The sequence below is a fragment of the Cynocephalus volans genome, chromosome 9 (assembly GCF_027409185.1).
Source record: "Cynocephalus volans isolate mCynVol1 chromosome 9, mCynVol1.pri, whole genome shotgun sequence".
NCBI classification, from domain to species: Eukaryota; Metazoa; Chordata; class Mammalia; order Dermoptera; family Cynocephalidae; genus Cynocephalus; species Cynocephalus volans.
This window is the reverse complement of record NC_084468.1, coordinates 130599831-130621838: the sequence shown is the minus strand read 5'-3', so window position 1 is coordinate 130621838 and position 22008 is coordinate 130599831. Positions and strand designations below refer to the sequence as shown.

Below are 22008 nucleotides of genomic sequence, written 5' to 3'. Positions count from 1 at the left end.
TTAACATCGCCTCATGCCCTCTCCCCTTGTGCCTGGACTCATCCTCTTGACATTCTGCATTTTCTATCTTTTAAATAGGGCCACCCAATAATAACTTAGGTATATTACAACATTTCTTTGCCCCAACTGAAGTGTTTGCCCTAATGATGCTGTACCCAAGGAGGACTAAAGCACTGAAAATTTAGGTTTAGTCCCATTTGAAGAGGGCTCAGGAGGTGGGAAAGAGAAAAAGGATACCCTCAAGAACAAACATCTCTGGGTAGAAGTCACAGTGGCAGACAGACTAACAGCTCTGGGAATGAAGTCGATGGGAAGAAGCTGAAACTGGGAGAGAATTACAAAACACTACAACAGGAAGGGAGTTTTGTTTGTTTGGCTAACTTATATAAGCATGTTAAAAACATAACCTTTGAACTAAGCAGGAGATAGCCATGTCCTAGTTTCCACCGTGTGGCAGATATTATGACATCAATAAAATCTCCTAACTACAGTGGCCTTTTCCCTGAATAACACCCAGGACATACAAGGCATTGAGAAGGAGAGGGGTGCCTAGAATCAGGAACAGAACTACCAAATTTATTTCCTATATTCTGACAATTTCTACTCTACTAAAAGAAAGTCTGGGTGGCTATATTTTATGGCAAAAACTAGTGCCTAATGCTACACTGACTACTGTAAACTACAATACGCCAAAAATATATTTTCCCTCCCCCAGCTCAAAATGCTGTTGGACTTGACATTGTAAATAAATCTAACGCTGAACAACAGATGTGGAGGTGACCTATATAAATAAAGTTAAATCTGTTTAGGAGCTGGTGAGACACTTCAGATATATGAAACAGAAAGAAAACGTATCTTCACCAATTTTCATAAAGCCAACCTCATAGATGAGCTGGGGATCAATAATTGAATTTTAAGAGTGATAGAGATGAAGGGATACAGCTGCCATCCATTCCTCAAGGATCCAGTGCATGGGAAGTGTGTACCAAGTAGGACTGCTCCCTAAAATGTGGTTAGTACAGGTCAAAATGTACTACTTGACTTAGAATAAATGAGACTTCATAGAACTGTTAGACTGGATCAGAACAATGACCCACCTCGTACGGAATTCCGCTTTTAACAAGGATATCCAAGAATGCTGTAGTTGTCCATGGCCTTGTCCCTCCTACCAGTCTTACCATCTGCTTGCTTTCAAATTGCTGGATGAAATTGCTGTGGACAGTGAAACACTGAAGACTTCCAACTCTGAGCAAAAGAGCACGGCTTCCAGAACAGCCTGCCACTCGCTACTACTCCAAAGGGAGGAGCATGGTTTTGTCCCATGTTTTGTTTTTGCACGTTGTCCTTAGCACGGGCACGCCTATAATTATTGACTTTCAGAAACTAGGGCAGCCAGATATCCAAACTTACTGCAAAACTGAGGAAAACAAGAGAATGTCATGCCCAAATAACACAGAACAACCACCTACTTTGCCTAGCTGGATTATCTGAGACTGGTTTCTTCGAAGGAGCCCATTCCTTGGTTGGTGAACAAAAGCAACAGGCTTGTTTCTTCACAACTTGCCCAGATGCTTGGCTGGGCCAGAACGTCATGGAGTTCTTCGACCCTCTCTAACTGGAAGCTGTAGAGCAGTCCGTGAGCAGCACGGCCAAGAAAAGTCATGTCAGATCCAAGGCCTAATTCACACCTAACCAACCAAAGAAAATCAGATACTCCCCTCACATCTTTCCATATGCTAGTCATCTTGAACTAAAACAGCCAAAAAATTGAGTGAGATAACTTTCTCTATGAAGCACTATCAACAGTGGCATCAAACAGGTAAGAGTCAGAGAAAGAAAGAAAACAGTCCAAAGCAACACAAAAATTAAGGTTGAGATATTTTTCAGATTTTTCAGAAGAGATAGTTATTTTCATCCTCCTCAAAACTTAGGCCAGAGAATTACATCATATTACACATTAGTTTTCCTTAACTGCAAAAGTACATACACATGCACACAGTTTATTAAACAAATTAGAACAATAAAGATAGATTAGGGAACTCAAATTTTGATTTCAGAATTGAACTTTTTAAATTGTGAATGTATAGGTATCTTCCCTTAAAAATGCAAATCCAACTCTACCACTCAAAGGATATTCTTCCTCGCTGTCCATAGAGGAGTAGGTATTAAGCAATCACTCTTCGAAAACAGTCTAGATTCTCTGATCAGAAAATCGTCCATAGGTCTTACGTTAGGGAAAAGGGGGGCGGGGATTAAGATATTAACCCTGTCAACTGCCCATTAAGGGAAGAAAGCTAATTGTGTTTCTCAGCAGGGGGAGGTGCACTGGGACACAGGTCATAATTGCCAAGTGGAAGGAAAGATTCCTGAAGTCCCACTTACTCAGCTTCTCAGTTACACTGCAAATTCAGGAAATGCCATCCTGGGTAGGGGGCCGTGCCTCTCACTTCATTTTGCCTTCGTGAAACAAGACATACCAAAACGGGAACCATAGTGAAGCTAGATAACATACAGTCAATGACAGTCATTAGCTAGGTAAGAATAATTCACTTGGGTAACACAATTTCTTTATCTGAAATCATGTGTAGGAAAAAGAAATGTGATTCTCAAGGAAATAGCCTCCCACACCCCAATCTCAAAAACACAAAAACAAAACTACATATGAATCTGCATCCCCCAAATAACTGAATAAGAAATAAGGTAACTCCTGAATTACAAATAAAATGTCACATTAAGGCATGAAAAGATGTAATGAAATTACTATAAACTTATGAAGTAGATTTTATTTTCTATTGCCCAGAGATCTATAAAACTGAACATAATGCTTAGCCCAAAAAGCTACTGGACAGCTAAAATATGCCCAAAGTGTATGCTAGGAAAAGCTGATGAGGAAATCACCTGTGTTATAATCAATCACATGACAAAAAATACAGACCCCATTATAGCAGCAGCTAACGGGCATTAGGCTACAACTGCACAAACCACCTCTACTATTTGCAAAGGTCAATTGAAGTCTGCAGCAATTCAATTATAAAGCAAGTAAGATCAGTTCAGTTGCAATGTCAGTGGAAGTCAAAGCAAATTGCTTTACTCTATAAAGCAAAGAGCATTTTTATATCATAATCACAGTCTGGGACATAATTTAGAGACTGAGATTTCTGCCTACGTAAACAAACAAACAAAAATAACAACTATGTACTATTATCCTTAGAAACCAGAAAGTAATCAGATACTGAATCATACTGTCTTCCATACACTTCTAAGGAAGGTTGCCACTTGGACAGCTCAGGAAATTTATAGCACTATGCTCAGAACACAAGTCCAGTCCAGCTAAGACAATGAGGGCTGTTAAACTCCTTGCTATTTACACCTGGCCTCCTCTCCTAGAATTCTTTAGGTGAAAAGAATATCTAATTATTATTAATTGCTATATTAAGATGCTAGCAACCAATAAGCCTAGGCATTATGCTGGATAAAAATAACCAAATATAAGAAAGTAAATTATATTCTCTTTGAAAGCATACCAAATACAAAAGTATATTTAAAGCCCTCCTACTTCATACATCAGTCTCTCAAGAAAATATATGCTAAAATTCTTGGGTATTAACTATACATTGAGTGGTTTGCATCCATTTCTTGGCAAAAATCGCATTAAAGTTTTATTGCTCAAACTTGTGAGGCTTAGAGAGGGAATTGCTGAGATCATAAAAGACATCAAGAGGAGGATAGGGATTTAAATCCAGGTTAGTTTAACTCCACACGTAACCACAAACAAGTCTACCATTCAGTACAATTCTTTACTGTCTAAGTATTTCCAGTAATAGTGATCCCAAGAATGATAGGCCAACGTGCCCATGAGAGAGCAGCCTAAGTAAAAGGGGAAAGATATATTAAATCTAACAGGAAAACACCCAAGCAATAAGAGCTAACCATTCTCAATGTGGTGCCAGTGAAGTTTCTCTAGGTCAACTCATGCTAGGACTTCATATCCTTTCTTTCTAGGGCTCTGCTTGTCATTCCTTCTACTTCAAAATCTTGAATGTATACCCAGCACACAAAGGACAAAGCACAGGCTGCTTCAGAAATTAAGCTGAAACTTTTGTAAATTAAATAGATATAAATACATGTATGTTGTATGTTCATATATGTGTATTTATATGTGTATATAACAAGTAACACACTATAGATCATTTCTCTGTACATAGATATGTATAAAGAAAATCATCCCCAAAGGACAGCCACTGTCATAATTATTTTTCCAAACTTATTTACATAGTTTTTCCTTTAAAAGTGAGATTATTTTGAAAATTTTGTTTTATCACTTGCTTTTATCATTCAAAAGCATACCACGTATATTATTTCTATGGAAACATTTTTATTATCATTGGAAAGCTAGAAGCCTGTGTGTGGTTAGGAAGGGATCTGCACCGTCTGATTGCATTTGGCTAGGCTGTAGAACACAACATCCCTTTTTGAGTACATCCACATAATAGAAGGCATAGAGAACCACAGTATGCACCAGTTAAAAAAGGGGGGTAGGGAGCTCTCTTTATATTGCCATAAAAAGCAACAAACAATAAATGGTAAATTTTTAAATTTTAAACAAAAATAGTACAGAACTTGCTCGTGGGTTCGCAGATAGTAAAGATGGATCTATATTCATATTTGCTTATATATACACATAAAGAATTTTAAAAGGATAAATAAAAACCTATAGGTTGAACCATATGAAACTGCTAATATTCAATCACACTAATAGCAGTTTTACATGGCATGAGCTTACCAATAACAGTGATTATTAATCTAGTTTGGACCTTTTGGATCTCACCTCTGAAAGGATTTCAAAACTACAGGCTGAACTACATGAAATTCTCAATGGTTTACTATTTTTGACCTACGAAATGAAAAAAAAAAAAGAACATTTGAAGTTAATGATATGAGATAATTCTGGATCTAAAAGACAGCAAGTTTATATGGCTCAGCCTATTACTATCAGTGGTTACAGATCTGGTTTGCTAATGCAGGAACTGAATCACTGGGATGGAATGGAGTCTGTCTACTTTGTGTCTTTTTATTCTTCTTGATTTTTCAAACCTGAGAATATATTACCTGTTTAATTTTTTTTAAAGAAAAGAAAGTGGTGGAGGGGCAAGTAACAGCAAAATCTGATATATTCAGGCAGTATCAAATTCAGGACTGTGTTCACTTCTTGAATTTCTAACAACCTGTTAAAGAATCAGTACCTGACATATTCTCACTACAACCAACCCAAGACCAGGTATTTGTTCATTTAGACGAGAAGTGTCATAAATCATGATAAAATACTTCTGAAGAACTAAATATCATCAACTACAATGGGTCTTTTCCCTCCCACCCTCCCATAAACGTGAGCAGCCCCTTTTCTCCTAGAGGGCCCATGTTTGTTACAGTGCATTGTGTTCCAGGTTGAAAACCACAGTCATCTCTGGCTCTTCCTTCTCCTTCACCTCCTGTATCAAGACCACAGCTCTGATTCCCTTACAATAAAACCTTTTTTTTTTTAATTGGAAAAACTAAGAATCATTCTTAAAATAAAAAAAAATAAATCAATCAACATGTTGTGTGAAATGCATAAAATATCTCTGATCGCTTCTCGGCCTTTTGGCTAAGATCAAGTGTAAAATATCTCTGAAAGGACTCACAAGAAAACTGACAAAGTTCGTTAACTCCAGGGAAGAGAAGACTGTTCACTGCAGCACTTGGGTTTAGCACTTGAGTGGGAAAGAACCCAGATTCTGGAATCAGTGGTAAAGAATCCAGGTTCAAGTCTGGCTTTGTCAGTGACCAGCTGCTGACATCTGAGTAAGTCACTGACCCTCTTCTGTGACTCAGTTTTTTGAACTCTAAAATGGGATAATAACACTACCTATAGGATTGTTCTGAGGATTACCCAAGTTTAATAAATATTGCTAAGAACAGTATTTGGCATATAATACGGTAATAAGCATCTGTTCATTATTATTACACTATGAATTTTGTATCACGTTCTTGCATTAACTATCAAAAATTTAAAGAAAAAAGGGTGAGGATATACTTTTAAAATAACCAAGATAATACAGTCAGAGACTTAAATAATCACTATTTCTGTTCTGACCCAAAGAGAAACTACAATCATGACCACAAGCACATTTCAAGCTCAAAAAATCATGCTGCCAATGTTAGGCAGTATGAGTAGATCCAAAATGCCAGCCAAGAATTCATTTTAATAGGCTTGAAGATTTCTTTTTCCATCCAAAGGCAACACTGTACTCTTAAATACAAGCACACAGAATGCCATGGGAAGCAGAATGAGCCTTCAGAAGGAACCAGCCTGCAAAGACCCTACCCAGAACTAACAAAAGCCAACTAGAGACAACCAATGATAAATCCAAGCAGGAGTATTCTCTACAGTTGTCTCAATCTTGTATTGTTTCTTTTTCCTCAATAGCTGGTGAGGACTCATTAAGTAAAAAAGAACTGGCCATGTGTTTGTTCTACTAATTGTAGAGAACACCCTTACATTGTGGTTAATTTGTATTAGGGTCCATAATAGTTTTCTGAGTCGTAGAAGTCATTTGGAATTGGTCACACTGAGATAGCAACTTCTTCCAGATTTCTGCTCATCTTCTGGGATACCAAAGAAAACGTTTCAAATCAGTCACTCCTGACAGCCTTAAAAATTCTATTTCATTCAGGATAAACAATACTTTCATTGGTTTGAAAAGATGTTTCTTAGACAGCCCGGCTACCTCCTACGCTGTAAAAGTTTCAAAGAGGGCTATAATGAGAGTGACAGCTGCTTGAATTCAGAACTAGAAATTAAAATAAAAGCTATTAGAAGTGAATAAAAAGCCCACTCCATGGGGAGACAGCTTTAAAGAATTTTTCTCTCTTCTATAAATTCTAGTTACCTGCCATGAACTTATTTTCACCACAGAAGCATCTATGTAATTTTTTTAAAAAGGCATTAAATAAGCCTTTTTCCCCCTCCAGAGAAAGGCGGAAATGTTCATCCCACACAGCAGCACAGTTAAGATTATATAGGAAGTAATAAGAGAAGGTGCCTTTTGCTTTGTCACTAGCATTAGGGGGGCTGAGCTCAAAGGGAGGCTTCTGGGAGACGCCAATGCAAGGAGGCGTGGCGTGTGATTTATGGGCACACCACAACTCAGTGGCAGCCCTGAGATTCCTGGCTGCCTTCTCCAACCCATTGATCTCATCACTGTAAAAGGGAGTTGAGAAATAATCCGTCTACATATTCTGTCACAGATTCAAGCCTGGTCTTGGATTTAACATCACAACACAGTCATTCCATGTCAAGGAATCATAACATTGCTCTGAAAAGATGGCAAAAGACCTCCACCTTCACGAAGTTAGTATGCAGAATCCACCCATGAGATGTCATGCAAAAAAAAAAAAAAAAAGGTAAGAATGGAGAGAAGACTGCTAAGCTTAAGACAAAGATCTGCTTGTGCCCAGTTATCTGGGTTGATTATAATTCTGTCAGACTGATCAGATATGTCTACAAGGAAACACCAATAGCTGTTGAATGTCACTGACAATCCATGCCAACAATGGGGTTCTTCTCACACAATGTTTTAAGTGTCCTGCTAACGTTTTGAGCAGGACAGTGTAGTGACAGTTGACTTAAGAAATCATGCTTTCAAGAGGGGGATTTCTAAAGATGCTCTTTTGGGAAGTGAGATTAGAGAACAGAGAGCTGCCATGAATATCAGCTATCCGTCCCTGACATCTACTGAAATAAGGGTCTCTTAGATGGCCTGCCATCCTTTACGATGAGCCTATGGATGAATGTGGATTTATGTCTGCAAGGTGAAGTAGGATAAAAATGAGCTTGAACTTGTTCATGGTTATGAGATTATTCTTTCTCTAAGACATAACTTTTTTAAAATTTGTATTATTATTAGCATATGCATTCTTTCAAATCGTTATATTTCTTTATGCTCTTCCCCAACCTATCACTTCCCAAACCTCCTCCCTCCCTCCCCATCTCCAGTATCCTTAGGTTTGTTCTCTCCTGCTGCAGGTTCAACGAATCGTTGTGCTCTTTTCTCTCTTTCTTTCTGTCATTCCTACCTTTCTCCTGCCCTCCTTTCCTTTCTTTCTAGGAGCCAGTTATAAGTGAGAAAATGTGATCTTTCTCTTTCTTTGTCTGGCTTATTTCACTTAACATAATTTTCTCCAGACTCATCCATGTTGCAGCAAATGGCAGAATTCTGTTTTTGTTTTTGTTTTTTTATGGCTGAGTAGTATTTCACTTTGTATACCACATTTCCCTTATCCAGTCATCTGTCAAAGGACACTTAGGTTGGTCCCATATTTTGGCTATTGTAAATAGAGCTGCAATGAACACAGGAGTGCAGATATCCCTTCGACACGATGACTTCCATTCCTTTGGATACATATCCAGTGATGGGATTGCTGCATCATATGGCGGTTCTATCTGTAGTCCATTGAGGAACCTCCATATTGCTTTCCATAATGGCTCTGCTAATTTACAGTCCCACCAACAGTGTAGAAGAATTTCCCTTTCCCCACATCCTCATCAGCATTTGTTATTCCGTCTTTTTAATAAAGGCCAGTCTTAACTGGGGTGAGATGTTATCTCAATGTGGTTTTGATTTGCATTTCTCTGATGACTAGTGATGCTGAGCATTTTTTCATGTACCTGTTGGCCATTTGTATGTCTTCCTTTGAAAAATGTCCATTCATCTCCTTTACCCATTTTTTAATTGGATTATTTGTTTTTTTACTGTATAGTTGAGTTCTTTGTACACTCTGGATATTAATCCCTTGTCAGATGTAGTTTGCAAATATTTTCACCCATTCCATGGGTTGTCTTTCCACTCTGTTGATTGTTTCCTTTGCCGTACAGAAGCTTTTTAGTTTGATATAATCCCATTTATTTATTTTTTCTTTTATTGCTTGTGCTTTTGGGGTCTTATTCATAAAGTCTTTGCTCAGTCCTACTTCCTGGTTTCCCCTATGTTTTCCTTTAGTAATTTTATGGTTTCAGGTCTTATACTTAGGTCTTTAATCCATTTTGAGTTGATTTTGGTATATGGTGAAAGGTACAGGTCCAGTTTTATTCTTCTGCATATGGATGTCCAATCTTCCCAGCACCATTTATTGAAGAGGTGGTCTTTTCCACAATGTATGTTCTTGCTGCTTTTGTCAAAGATCAGTTGGCTGTAAGTATGTGGGTTGATTCCTGGGTTTTCTATTCTGTCCCATTGACCCAAGTGTCTGTTTTTATGCTAGTAACATGCTGTTCTGGTTACAATAGCTTCGTAATATAATTTGAAGTTGGGTAGCGTTACGCCTCTGGCTTTTTTTTTTTTTTTTTTGCTCAGGATTGCTTTGGCTATTTGGAGTCTTTTGTTGTTCCATATGGATGTTAGGATTACTTTTTCTATTTCTGTGACGAATGTCATTGTTATTTTGATGGGCATTGCATTGAATCTGCAGATTGCTCCGGGCAGAATAAACATTTTCATGATGTTAATTCTTTCTATCCAAGAGCATGGTATGTCTTTCCACCTTTTTGTGTCCTCTTTAATTTCTTTCAGTAGTGTTTGTACTGTTTTGTAGTTCTCATTCTAGAGATCTTTCACCCCCTTCATTATATTGATACCTAGGTATTTTATTTTTTGGTGACTACTGTAAAAGGGCTTGCTTTCTTGATTTCATTTACTGCTCGTTTGTTACTGGAGTATATAAATCCTACTGATTTGGGGGTGTTTTGTATCCTACAAAATTACTGAAATTGTTAATCAGCTGTAAGAGTTTTTTGGTAGAGTCTACAGGTTTTCTATATATAAGATCATGTAGTCTGCAAACAAGAACAGTTTAACTTCATCCTCTCCAACCTGGATGCCCTTTATTTCTCTCTCTTGCCTGATTGCTATGGCTAGTACTTCCAATACTATTTTAAATAGGAGTGGTGAGAGTGGGCATTATTGTCTTGTCCCCGTTCTTAAGGGAAAAGCTTTCTGCTTTTCCCCATTTAGGATGATATCAACGATCAGTTTGTCTTAAATGGCTTTTATTATATTGAGATAATTTCTTTCTATACCTAATTTGCTGAGAGTTTTTATCATGAAGGGATGTTGAATTTTGTCAAATGCCTTTTCTGCATCAATTGAGATAATCGTATGGTTTTTGTCCTTGGTTTTGTTGTACCACATTGTTTGGTGTACCACATTTATTGACCTGCATATGTTGAACCAACCTTGCTTTGCTGGGATGATTCCCACTTGATCATGGTGTGTAATTTTTTTGATGTGTTGCTGCAATCTGACTGCTAGTATTTTATTGAGGATTTTTGCATCTTTGTTCATCAAGGATATTAGTCTGTAGTTTTCTTTTTTGTTGTTGTTATATCTTTATCTGGTTTTGGTATCGGAGTGATGCTGGACTCAGAATGAGTTTGGGAGAACAGTTTCTGTTTCAATTTTTTGTAAAAGTTTGAAGAGAAGTCGTATTAATTCTTCATTAAAGGTTTGATAGAATTCAGCTGTAAAGCCATCCAGTTCTGGGCTTTTCTTTGTTGGAAGATTTCTGATTACTGCTTCAATCTCTTTGTTTGTTACTGGTCTGTTCAGGTTCTCTGCTTCTTCTTGGTTCAGTCTTGGTAGTTTGTATGTGTCCAGAAGTTTATCCATTTCCTCCAGGTTTTCATATTTGTTGGTATAGGTGTTTATAATAATCTCTTAATGATTCTTCATATTTCTGTGGCATCGGTTGTCTCCCTTTACATTTCTGATCTTTGTCATTTGGGTCTTCTCTCTTTTTTTTGTTAACCTAGCTAATGGTTTGTCTATTTTACTTATCTTCTCAGAAAACTTTTTGTTTCACTGACCTTTTGTATTGTTTTTTGTGTCTCTATTTCATTTAGTTCTGTCCTGATCTTATTTATTTCTTTCCATCTACTACTTTTGGGATTGGATTGTTGCTGTTTTTCTAGTTCTTTGAGGTATAGTGTTAGGTCATTTATTTGAAGTCTTTCCATTCATTTAATGGAAAGAATATGTAAGTGTTTATTGTAATAAACTTCCCTCTTAGTACTGCTTTTGCAGACCCACAGGTTTTGATATATCTTTATTTTCACTAGTTTCATGTAATTTTTTGATTTAATGTTTAATTTCTTCTTGGACCCATAGGTCGTTCAGGAGTCTATTATTCACTTTTCATGCATTTAAGTAGTTTTTAGAATTTTGCTTGTTATTGATTTCCAGTTTTAATCCATCGTGGTCTGAAAAGATATCTGGAATGATTTCAATTTTTTTTTAATTCGCTAAGTCTTGATTAGTGACCTAACATGTAGTCTATCCTGGAGAATGTTCCATAGGCTGATGAAAAGAATATATATTCTCTAGTTTTTGGCTGAAATTTTCTTTAGATGTCTGCCAGCTCTAATTGGTCTAAGGTGTAGTTTAAATCCTGTGTTTCTTTGTTGATTTGTTGCCTGAATGATCTAATTCTGAGACAGGGGTGTTCAGGTCACTCACTGTTATCGTATTTGGGTCTATCTCTTTTGTTAGATCTAAGAGTGTTTGCTTTACATACCTATGTGCTCCAGTGTTGGGTGCATATATATTTATGATTGTTATGTCTTCTAACTGGGTAGATCCTTTTATCATTATATAATGGCCTTCTTTGACTCTTTTTACGGTTTTTAGTTTCAAGTCTATTTCATCCAACATAAGAATAGCTACCCACTGTCTGTTTTTGGTTTCCATTTGCATGGAATATCTTTTTCCAACCCTTCACGTTTAGCCTGTGTTTGTCTTTATAGGTAAGGTGGGTCTCTTGAAGACAGAATACATTTGGGTCTAGCTTTTTAATCCAATCAGTCCATGTCTTTTGAATGGGAGATTTAATCAATTTACATTTGGGGTTGTTATTGATAAGTCTTGCTTTACTCCTGTCATATTGCTTTTTGTTTAGATGTTTTGAATATTTTTTGTTCCTGGCTTTCCCTTTTGTTTTTCATCTTCAATGTTTGTTGGATTTTTTTTTAGGTGACATGATTTAGCTTCTTTCTCTTGTTTGCATTTTGGTTTCGCTCTTGCTTGTGAATCCGTCATACTGATTATCGTTTTTCAGATTCTGGATGCAGGACACTTTTGAGTATTTCTTGCAGGGCTGGTCATGTGGTAGTGAACTCACATAATTTTTTCAGGGAAATACGCTATTTCTCTCTCATTTCTGAAGGATAACCATGCTGGGTATTGGATTCTTGGCTGACCACTTTTTTGTTAGTATTTTGAATATATCATTCCATTTTCTTCTGCCCTGTAAGGTTTCAGTTGAGAAGTGTGCTATTAGTCTGATAGGGGCTCCCTTATAAGTGACTTGAGCTTTTCTCTTGCTGCTTTTAGAATTCTTTGAATTTTGGCAATTTGACTATATAACATGTCTTAGAGAGGACCTTTTTGGATTGAATCTGCTTGGGGGTCTTTGGGCTTCTTGGATCTGAAGGTCAGCATCCCTCCCTATACCTTGGAAGTTTTCTGTTATTACTTTCTTGAATAAGTTTTCAATGCCTTTTCCTTTTTCCTCGCCTTCTGGAATACCCATAATTTGGATGTTTGTACACTTGAGATTGTCTGCTAATTCTCTTCAATTTTCTTCATTTTGTTTAATTCTTTTTTCCTTTTTCTTGTCTGCCTGGGTTATTTCAAAAAGATCATCTTTGAGTTCTGAAATTCTTCTGCTTGCTCTAGCCTGTTGCTCAAGATTTCTGTTCTTTTTTTAAATTTCATTGAGAGAATCTTTCATTTTTAGGAGTTCTGTTACATTCTTTTTTAAGTTATTAGTCTCCTGTAAATTTCTTCCTTCATATCCTGAATATTTTTTTTTTGTTTCATGTGTTCTCTAATTGATTCTTATTTTTTGGAGTTTTCTTAAGATCAGTGTTCAGAAGTCCTTTTCAGACATCTCAAGGGCTTCTTGCTCTATGGGGTTTGATACTTGAGAATTACCACATTCCTTTGGTGGTGGCATATCTTCTTGTTTATTTGTAGTTCTAGTATTTTCGCACTGATGTTTGGTCATCCGGTAGGACATTGTTTCTTCTATCACTCTGGAATGGGCTATGAGAGGAAAGACTTCCTCCTCTATTTGTAGGTTGTGCTGGTGACTCTTCTTGTATCAATGCAGTTGAGTGTGTAGTGGGCTGCCTTGGCTCCCGGTCAGTAAGTGGGTGGGCCTCTCCAGTGCTCAGTCTGGGCAGGCCTACAGCTGGGTCAGACCCAGTGTGCAGTGTGGGTCCAGTATGCTCACCTGAGTGGCTACCCAGTGGGCAGGCGGGCTGCTCTGGTGCTCAGGTGTGAGTGGGCCTGCAACGGGATCAGGCCCAGGATGCAGCATGGGTCCACCACACTCAGCTGGGTAGCTACTCGGTCAGCAGCCACTTGGGTGGGCCAAGACATAACATTTTAATAATTACTTAATATTTCTCTTTCCACTGACTTTTCATATACACTATACTGACACACTTCACACTATTTTTACTAAACCTATTTTCCAAGGCAGTTACATATAAGAATATGTATTGAACACAGTAACAATATAAGATGCTGCCCTCCTTTTGATGGAATGATGGTCTATTTTTATACTGCAAATCAAAAAAAAAAAAAAACTGATGGCAAAAACAAGGACAGAAACACAATGATAGATTTACCTAAATCTATCATTTTATAAGCCTCAAATGTAGCTGATATTATCCATTTTCATTATCTGCTTTCATCTCCCACATCTAGTCTATTAAAAAGTTCCACTAATTTAGTTCGACATCTCTCCCAGATATCCATTTTATTTTCCCTTCCCAGTGCTAGTTCAAGCCATCAACCTAAGCCTAAATTATTTAACTAGCCTTTTACCTTGGCCTTCCTGATTCCTATAGACAGATTAAGTCAAATTAAGTTTCCTTAAATATTGCTTTCAAAATGGTACAACTCTTCCTCCTTGCTGAAAAATATTCAATGGTTCCTCTGATCATTTTAAGTAGTAAGTACATTTTACTGGCTTTAAGAAGAATATTGAGTAGCAGCAGCTAGCATGTGAGGACTTACTGTGTGCCAGACATTGTACTGAAACATGTTAACCACCTTAACCTTCTCCACCACCCTCAATGGCAGCTACTATTACTACCCTGATTTTGTAGTTAATAAAATAGATTTAGAATGTGTAAGCAATTTGTCCATGAGTCACAACACAATCCCTCAGCCCAGGCTTCTAACCATTTACTCATTCCTTAGGCTGTCTTTCTCAGGTCTGGACGAATCTCATCAGGCCCACCTATCACTAATTCCAGTGTCAACCCTGCCCTCTTTCTCATCAGGCTGGCCTCCTCCTCACCCCTTGCTTTGTCTCTCTGTTGCTGCCATGCCTTCATTCACACTAGTCCCCTCACCCGAAACCCTTCCCCACCCAACTGCCAAAATGGCTCAGCTCGAGGAACCATAAAACCTTTCCTACATCCAGAACCCTAAGGTCTCCTTCCTCAGGGCTCTCACAGCCCACAGCTGGGCACTGGAACTGCCATGTTGTTTCATATTCTACTGTATAGTGGCAAACAGAATGAGGACAGAAAAGTAACTCCCTGAAAGCAGAAACTGTGTGTGGCATCAAGAACTTATAACAGCTCTTCAATAGATATGTGGCATAATTTAGATTTTAGTATCCAGTACCATAAAAATCACTAATAAATGATAGAGGCAGAAAAACTCCAAATAGCTAAAAACATTCCATATTTTAGGATTAAAAAATCTACATTTAAAAAGATCTTACAGTGGCCTGCTTTCTAGTTTTCTATTCTCTTGCTCATGTCTCAAAATTGAAACAGATTCTTTCAACCTACCTAAGATGGCTAATTTATATCATCAGTATCACTCTCATTGACATATGACATTTAAACATTTGGTTACTATTCCAAGTTCTAATTTGATATTATTCAGGCTGAAAGGACATCTAGTATTTTGTCCTACTCTGATTTGGGAGACTGATCCGTATTAGGATATGTTCCTTCTTAGGACAGAAGGAAATGATAATGCTTCGTTGCTTATCCATCTCCGTCTCAACAGTACTATTTTCACTCTTTGCTTATAAGGCTCCGTATCGTCATCATGGTATCTACCATGCTGTAGGACTACAATAACACATGCTCGACAAAATGTGCTGCAGTTAACACATTTGTGATCCAAATGTTAAAGTGCCAACCCAACAAAACCCAAGTAAGACCAACACTAAAATAATATTAAATCCTGCCAATTGGCTTGCAAGATAACTTTGTTTTCAACTTGCTATAAATCATATTTTTAAAGTTGACTAAGTAAACTGCTATATCGTGTACAAAATAAGATAGGCACAGAATACCTCATTACACAAAAAGATACAAGTAAAAACTAGTCCCATAAATGCCTAGTCCTGTTTAAAATTAAAGCTAGCATAAAAGAAGAGAGAACTTAGTCAAAATTCAGGTGGTAATGCTCTTCGCCCCCACTTCCCAAACTTTCACCTAAAATCTGCCTTGAATGGAAAAAGAAAAAAAAAAAAAACAGTGATCACTTTCCTCTCATAGCTTCATAAACATCCCTTGTATTGGGAGGAATTACAACAAACACAACAGGCCCTCTTCATATAAGAGGTAGTGAGGATATATATTTGGGGTGCACAAGAGAAAACAAACATACAACATACGCTTAGCTTTTTTAGAGTTACTTTACTTGTAAGGAAATGAAAACACAAAAGGATAACTAGAGAATGAAATGAAAGCAAACCTTTGATTCTTAATCTTTTTAGCACTTAGCAGCCTACCTCATATTTTGCTATTTCACCACCGACTTAGCCAAATCTACTCAGCTTTGAAGTTCATGAGATTATTAAATGCTATATGAAAGTGAACAATATGGCTTCTACAAAATAATAAAAGAATCTCAGTGAAGATTTAATAGCTGTTCTAATTTAAGAAACCCAGCTAGATACTATATCCATTTCAGTTGATATTAACCATCAATATTATTAACAATAACTAGAATTTTTAAGTCTTCTGCAAATAATAAGTTTAATATCATTTAATCATATATGACAAAGAAAAATAATGAGCACACACAGTGTGGCTAAGTGTGCCAATGCCAATTAAAGTCTTCATCGAAGTGAAGACACTAAGTTTCTTTAGTTAAATTGGTCATCTCTCAACTAGGGTTGGGCTGAATAAAACATAACAGAAGTCACGTCTAACAGCGGAGGATCTCTCTCCTGGTTCATGCTGGCGGGATCTCTACTTCCTGCCTGTCCTACTGTGGCCCCTGCTAACAGGCTTGCTGACTCTTTCCTAATGACTTTTTGATCTGCCTGATGTTGAATGAAATCAGTTCTGAGTGTTTTCCAAGATTGGCTGTTGGTACATCACATAGTCTCATACTCTACTCAGTGCAGAAGAAAAAAATAACATACCACAGACCACTTCACTCAAATACCAAATTTGTGACCAAATCACAGGGCTGAAGAAAATCTCCAGTCATCCAATCCAGTCCCTCTAATCTTGGCACACAGTCTAACTTTTAAGCAAAAGCTATTTATCCTGGATTTTAGTAAGTCAAATGTAACTTATACTACAATGGTATAAATAGTATAAGTGGGGGACAACCTATTTGCAATTAAATTTTCTACCAAACTAGAAAATTTGGAAAAATAATCAACCAAATTATAATGCATATTTTAACCAAACTAGGTAAACATGGCAAGTGACTTTACTACTATCAACAACAACAAAAAATACCTAAAAAAAGATAAAACTTTTTGAAACCTTCAAATAGTGTGAACAATTAGATGATTCAGGCTACTAAGAAAAAAAAATTAAATCCTAGCAACAAGAATATATCTTTTTTGAGGGGGTAGAGTTTTCAATATGCCAAGTGACGTTCAATAATATGAATAGCTTTTTAGTATCCTTTCCCTACCTGCTTCCTTTCAAAAAGCATACTCACCACCTGTCTTATTTCCCGATTCTTTAGAATACATAAAATATGAAAACCTATGACAAAATACAAATCCTTCTTTGCTCTCACTGAAGCAACTTTTTCACACAACTTGAATTTCACAATGTTTAGCCACAAGTAACTGGTGGAGTGTGGGGTAGGTATGATAGCTTTTAATTGCTTTATCTTATCTTATGAACTCTAAGTTAAAATACAATCACTCCATGACCAAACTCATGAGCTTTCTTGGTTCTGACAACTTCCAAAAAAACCAAGGCTACATTTAAGAAGGATTAATGTAAAGTTATAAAATACTTCATAAAATACAAAATGTAGAATAAAACATCATATACATAATGAACATAAAAACAGACTAAAGGAGTATTTGAGACTCTTCTTCTTTCCCTTAAATTCAAAAAATCTTTAAGAATTATCATATCACCTAAAAATTAGGAAAGCTATGACTATATACAATCTTGAGTTTTCCCATAGAAGATAGGCTGAATACCCTATGGTATTCAACAATCAAAAGATTCGTTCATTCCATAAATTTAATTGGATATTATGATTCCATTCCTAGGAAAAGTAGATGTGATTCTAAGGCAAAATGTCCCTTTTTGGTCATCCCCTGTGTGAAATATAGTCAATTCCATTTTTCTTAATGGACAATGAGCCAATTTAAGTATTATTCTATATCTTCTTGATTTCTTTCTCCCCTCCTACTTTCCAACATTTGCTTATTTCACGATTTATTAACACTTCTATCAGAGGACAAGTGAGATGTAAAGAGAAGGTGCAATTCAAACCAGTCAGTTTTACTCCTTATTAGCAACTCTGTTAAGAGCGAAAGTGAGAAAAAGAGAGAATAAAAGTTAACTAGGATCAGAAGTTCAAACTACTGTCTAAACGCAAGTTCTGAAATTGTAAGTTGATTTTAATGATTTGTGTCTTTCCTCTGGAAAATAAGGACTTGATTGCAAAACTAATACTTATATCATATATACATATGTCTTAAGCAATTTAAAGGAATACTAGAATGTTTCTGCCCTCCAGTGTTATTGCAGGAGGCACTGTGAGTCTTCCTGCAGATACCTCTGAGTTGGATGAGTTGAAGACAGCTGTCACCTCCCCGCATGGATCTTTGTACATGAACTACCTGGCCACTGGAACGTAGAGCTGCTTATGACGAACGTATCATCATAAGCATGCTTATCCCCTTCTTTCCTTTCATGATTATCTCACACTTCCGAACCAACATAACCTCAGTAACTCAAAAGGATAATAAATGAAAGATATTTTTTTTAAAAAAAGGAGGAAGAAAGATAAAAACTAATTTCAAATTTGAGAAATCGTCTCAATGGGCGGGGAAGCCCAATGACAACAGTCACAGTTTTAGACATGCATGCTGAAAACGCAGGGTTTGAGACCAGGCTCTTCTTATTCACCACCACAATAACCATCTGATTCCCAATCAGCAATTAGTGGCCTCGGCATGCTTCACACTCTTGTTTTATATGGATCAGCTTTGAAAGTTCGCATTTGCAGGCTCTCTTTAAAAACTGGGCAACCTGGCAACGTGGACACGTGGCAACAGTTAGCTGGAACACGGTAGCTTGGCTAGGACGTGAGAACTGGCATTTGCCAGGGTCCCACGGTAGCCCAGTCCTGGTGGGCAGGTCAATGTGTCACCCCTGCCTGATGAAAAGGTTAGAGAACCAGGGAAGGTGCAGAAGCCAAAAACCCTAGTGCAGTGACGAGCTGTGACTTTAATCTAGATGCATTTAACATTAGACTCTATCGATTCCTCTCTCTAGCTTTCTGCTTTAATTTCAGTTCCCTTTCCACGTGTCTCAGGGTTACATAACCTCACAGGAGGTCACACAAGTCTCCCAAAAAAGAAATTTAAGCTGTCTTTTAAAAATAAAAAAAGAACCATGCATAAAAAAGACAAACACAAAACCGAAACTTGCATTTTCCTCCTGACAAGAAAGCTTCTCCCTCCCTGTTAATCTTAAAAATTATAATCAAGAGAAAAAGAAATGAAAACACAGAGGATAGAACCGTGGCCCACCATGAGGACATACGATATGCCATACTCTCAACAACAGGCTGTCAAGCGGAAAAACATAAGCAACATCTTACCATCTTCCAGCTCAAGACAAAGATTATATACCGCCACGGGCCTCTTTGTCCTCTGGCCTTGTCTCTTTGATTGCCTTGGTGGAGCATTTGGGGGCGATGCTGACAGGCAGGTGGGCTCAAGGAATGTGGTATCAGGCGGAGTTCGAAAAATCTGCCATTGAGGCATAAAGGCCATTAGTTGTTTACCCTGAACAGAAACCAGAAACCTGTGTATTGCTACAGTAAACCAGCATCAAACAACATTTGATTTGGAGTTCATTCAAGATAGGCTAGGGCCAAAAATCCATTCCTTCACATTTGGGGAATAGGTCATAAGCCTTTTATTTACTTTTAACATAAGATTTCAAAATAAAATTTCACATTAAAATTAAGTAAAAGCAACATCAGATCATTATATTTCAAATAATTCATTCTAAAACTAAACAAGTGTGATGATCTTTACCGGGTGTAGACAGTACCACGGCTCTTCATCCACAGAAAATGTAGCCAGGATAAAACATTAAAAACAAGTATCGCAACAAATTTCAGAGGATTATATTTATGCCAAAATGCTAGTCTCAATTTTTTTTCAAACTACATAAACAGAAACATACAACTGCAAATATTTTTTCTACGTTTAAAAATAGCTTGTACTTATGAAATTACCTTTTTGGATTCCCATTTACATTTTTCATAAGATGTTTTGTAGATTTTATCAGTTCATTTAATACCCTCCAACTTCTCTTAATAATTTTCCCTTTCATTTATGAAACTCAGAATATTAGCACCTTGATCTATCTACAGTGTCATTCAAATATCAGCAATAATAACATGAATTAAAATGTGCTTCCTCTTGCTTAGCAATTTTTTCCTTTTGAGAAAAAGCAATCTGTGCCACAAAGGGAAGGGTAACATATAGTGTAATTTATAATAGACCTCCCACAGCTGCCAAGACCTGACTTCAGAAGCTTCCTTCCAACAACACTGGAGACCCTTCAGCCTTCAATGAAGTCATCAAATAAAATATATTAGAGACATCAACCTAACAGACACTGCATTTCCAAAGGACTGACATTCCTCAGGTAGAAACAGAAAATAGGAAGAAAGCCAACTAGCTTTAAACAAGATATAAATGTAAAACAATAAAAGGAACTGCATGAATATCCTACAGTTATAAAAAAAATTATTATTTCTACACTTAAATAAAACCAGGCACATGATCTGTGATACCTGTGAGGGTGTCACTTACATATGTGTATCACATTTAATAACAAAGATGTTGGAGTTCTAATTGCAGAGCCTAAAAGGTCTCACCTAAAAACTACTATATACAAATAAAAATAAGCAATTTTAACAGAACATTTGCTTTATAGTACCATACTGCCCCCTCATGTGTAAATGGAATAGAAAATTGATTTAAATTACTGTGGACAAATATTTGCTGGTGAAAATTTAATTTATTGCTCCAACTGGTAACCTGGTAACACCACATTTCCACAGAATCTGCATTTCAATAGGGCACTCTGGCAAATAGCAAACTACTTATCAGCCTTAAAAATCCTCTGCTGCCTAGACTATTGTCCACAGCTGGATTTATTGCCATCTGTCCTTGTTCAAATTAAAGAAAGTTGTGGAGTTGTAGGAACGAGAGACCAGTTGGGTTGAGAAGAGTATGAATAAAAGTAGTGAAGGAGAGAAGAAAAGATGAGAAACATAAATTCATTGAAAGAAAATGGCACCTGTGGCCAGCATTTGGAATAGCTCCTTGACTGACCTATGTTTGATTTTTACAAATATGGCAAATGCCTTTGGGATATTACCAGAATAGGAAATGAAACAATACACAGAGCCAGTACATCCAAAGCATAAAGAAGCAACAGAGAAGTAATATCCCAAGAACTAGCACTGGATAGATGACAGCATTCCTGGAATGGTACAAATGTTGAAAACTGCTTCACCTCCTCCTTCACTTTGCGGTGGGGGTGCAGGGGAAGGGTGTAGAGGAGTGAGGCAGCCCCAGTCTGCAGAGCCAGACTACCAAGCAAAATAAGACTCGAGAGAGTGACACTGATGCTCCCAGGAGACTGATCTGAGTCCTTCCCAGCACCTCAGTCCAGAATGCAGGGCTGGGCCCAAATCTCCAGGATACTTAGGCACTATTTAGTTTCTATCAGAATATCTGGGAATGGGGACTGGGTTGAGGGTTTTTTTCATTGTTTGTTTTCTTTGGTTTACATTTTAAAACTCCCCAGGTAATTCTTTTGTGTAGCCAAGGCTAAGAAACACTGATTGAGAGAGTCATTCCACAGTATTCTACACTTGCCTTGGATGGAATAAAGTCAAAATCAAAACACCGGACAAATTACTTCAGAAAAATTGGCAGTGGACATATACAATCAATTCCTTGGACTTTTCCAACTCCTAACTAGGCATAAAATATTTCAAAGATTCTAAATACCAACCACTCCTTCGATAAGCTCTATATTATATTAGCATTTCATAGATAAACTATCATCCAGAATAGTGCAGGTACCAAATCACAGATGCTAACTTGAGACAGCACTATGCTGGCTTTTAAGTTTTACCAGTTACAGAAGCTTAGATGTTCTTCTTAAAACAGTGTATCTCATTTTCTCATGTGTATAATGAGGGCCATAACACCTACATCTTAAGTTATTATAAGAATTACATAAGATGTTTATAAAGTGTTCAGTACAGGACTTGGCACACAGTAACAAATGGCAGCTACTTGTATTTGTAATATGATCACATACAGTAAATAATAATAAAAATGAATTTATTACTCTGCTCAACCACTGCTTTGATAGGGCACTAATTTCTTGAGGTCTTAAGTATTCCCCTA

At 37.1% G+C, this 22008-nt stretch overlaps 1 protein-coding gene across 2 annotated transcripts in view; it reads right to left on the bottom strand.

Moving 5' to 3' along the window:
- The window catches only part of ARHGAP10 (Rho GTPase activating protein 10), a 300664-nt gene that overhangs the window by 36329 nt on the left and 242327 nt on the right, over positions 1 to 22008 (bottom strand). For both annotated transcript variants that reach the window (XM_063107709.1, XM_063107710.1), the window contains exon 19: positions 19167 to 19317. In XM_063107709.1, coding sequence (XP_062963779.1) covers positions 19167 to 19317 — 151 coding nt within the window. The remainder of the gene's footprint in view (positions 1 to 19166; positions 19318 to 22008) is intronic.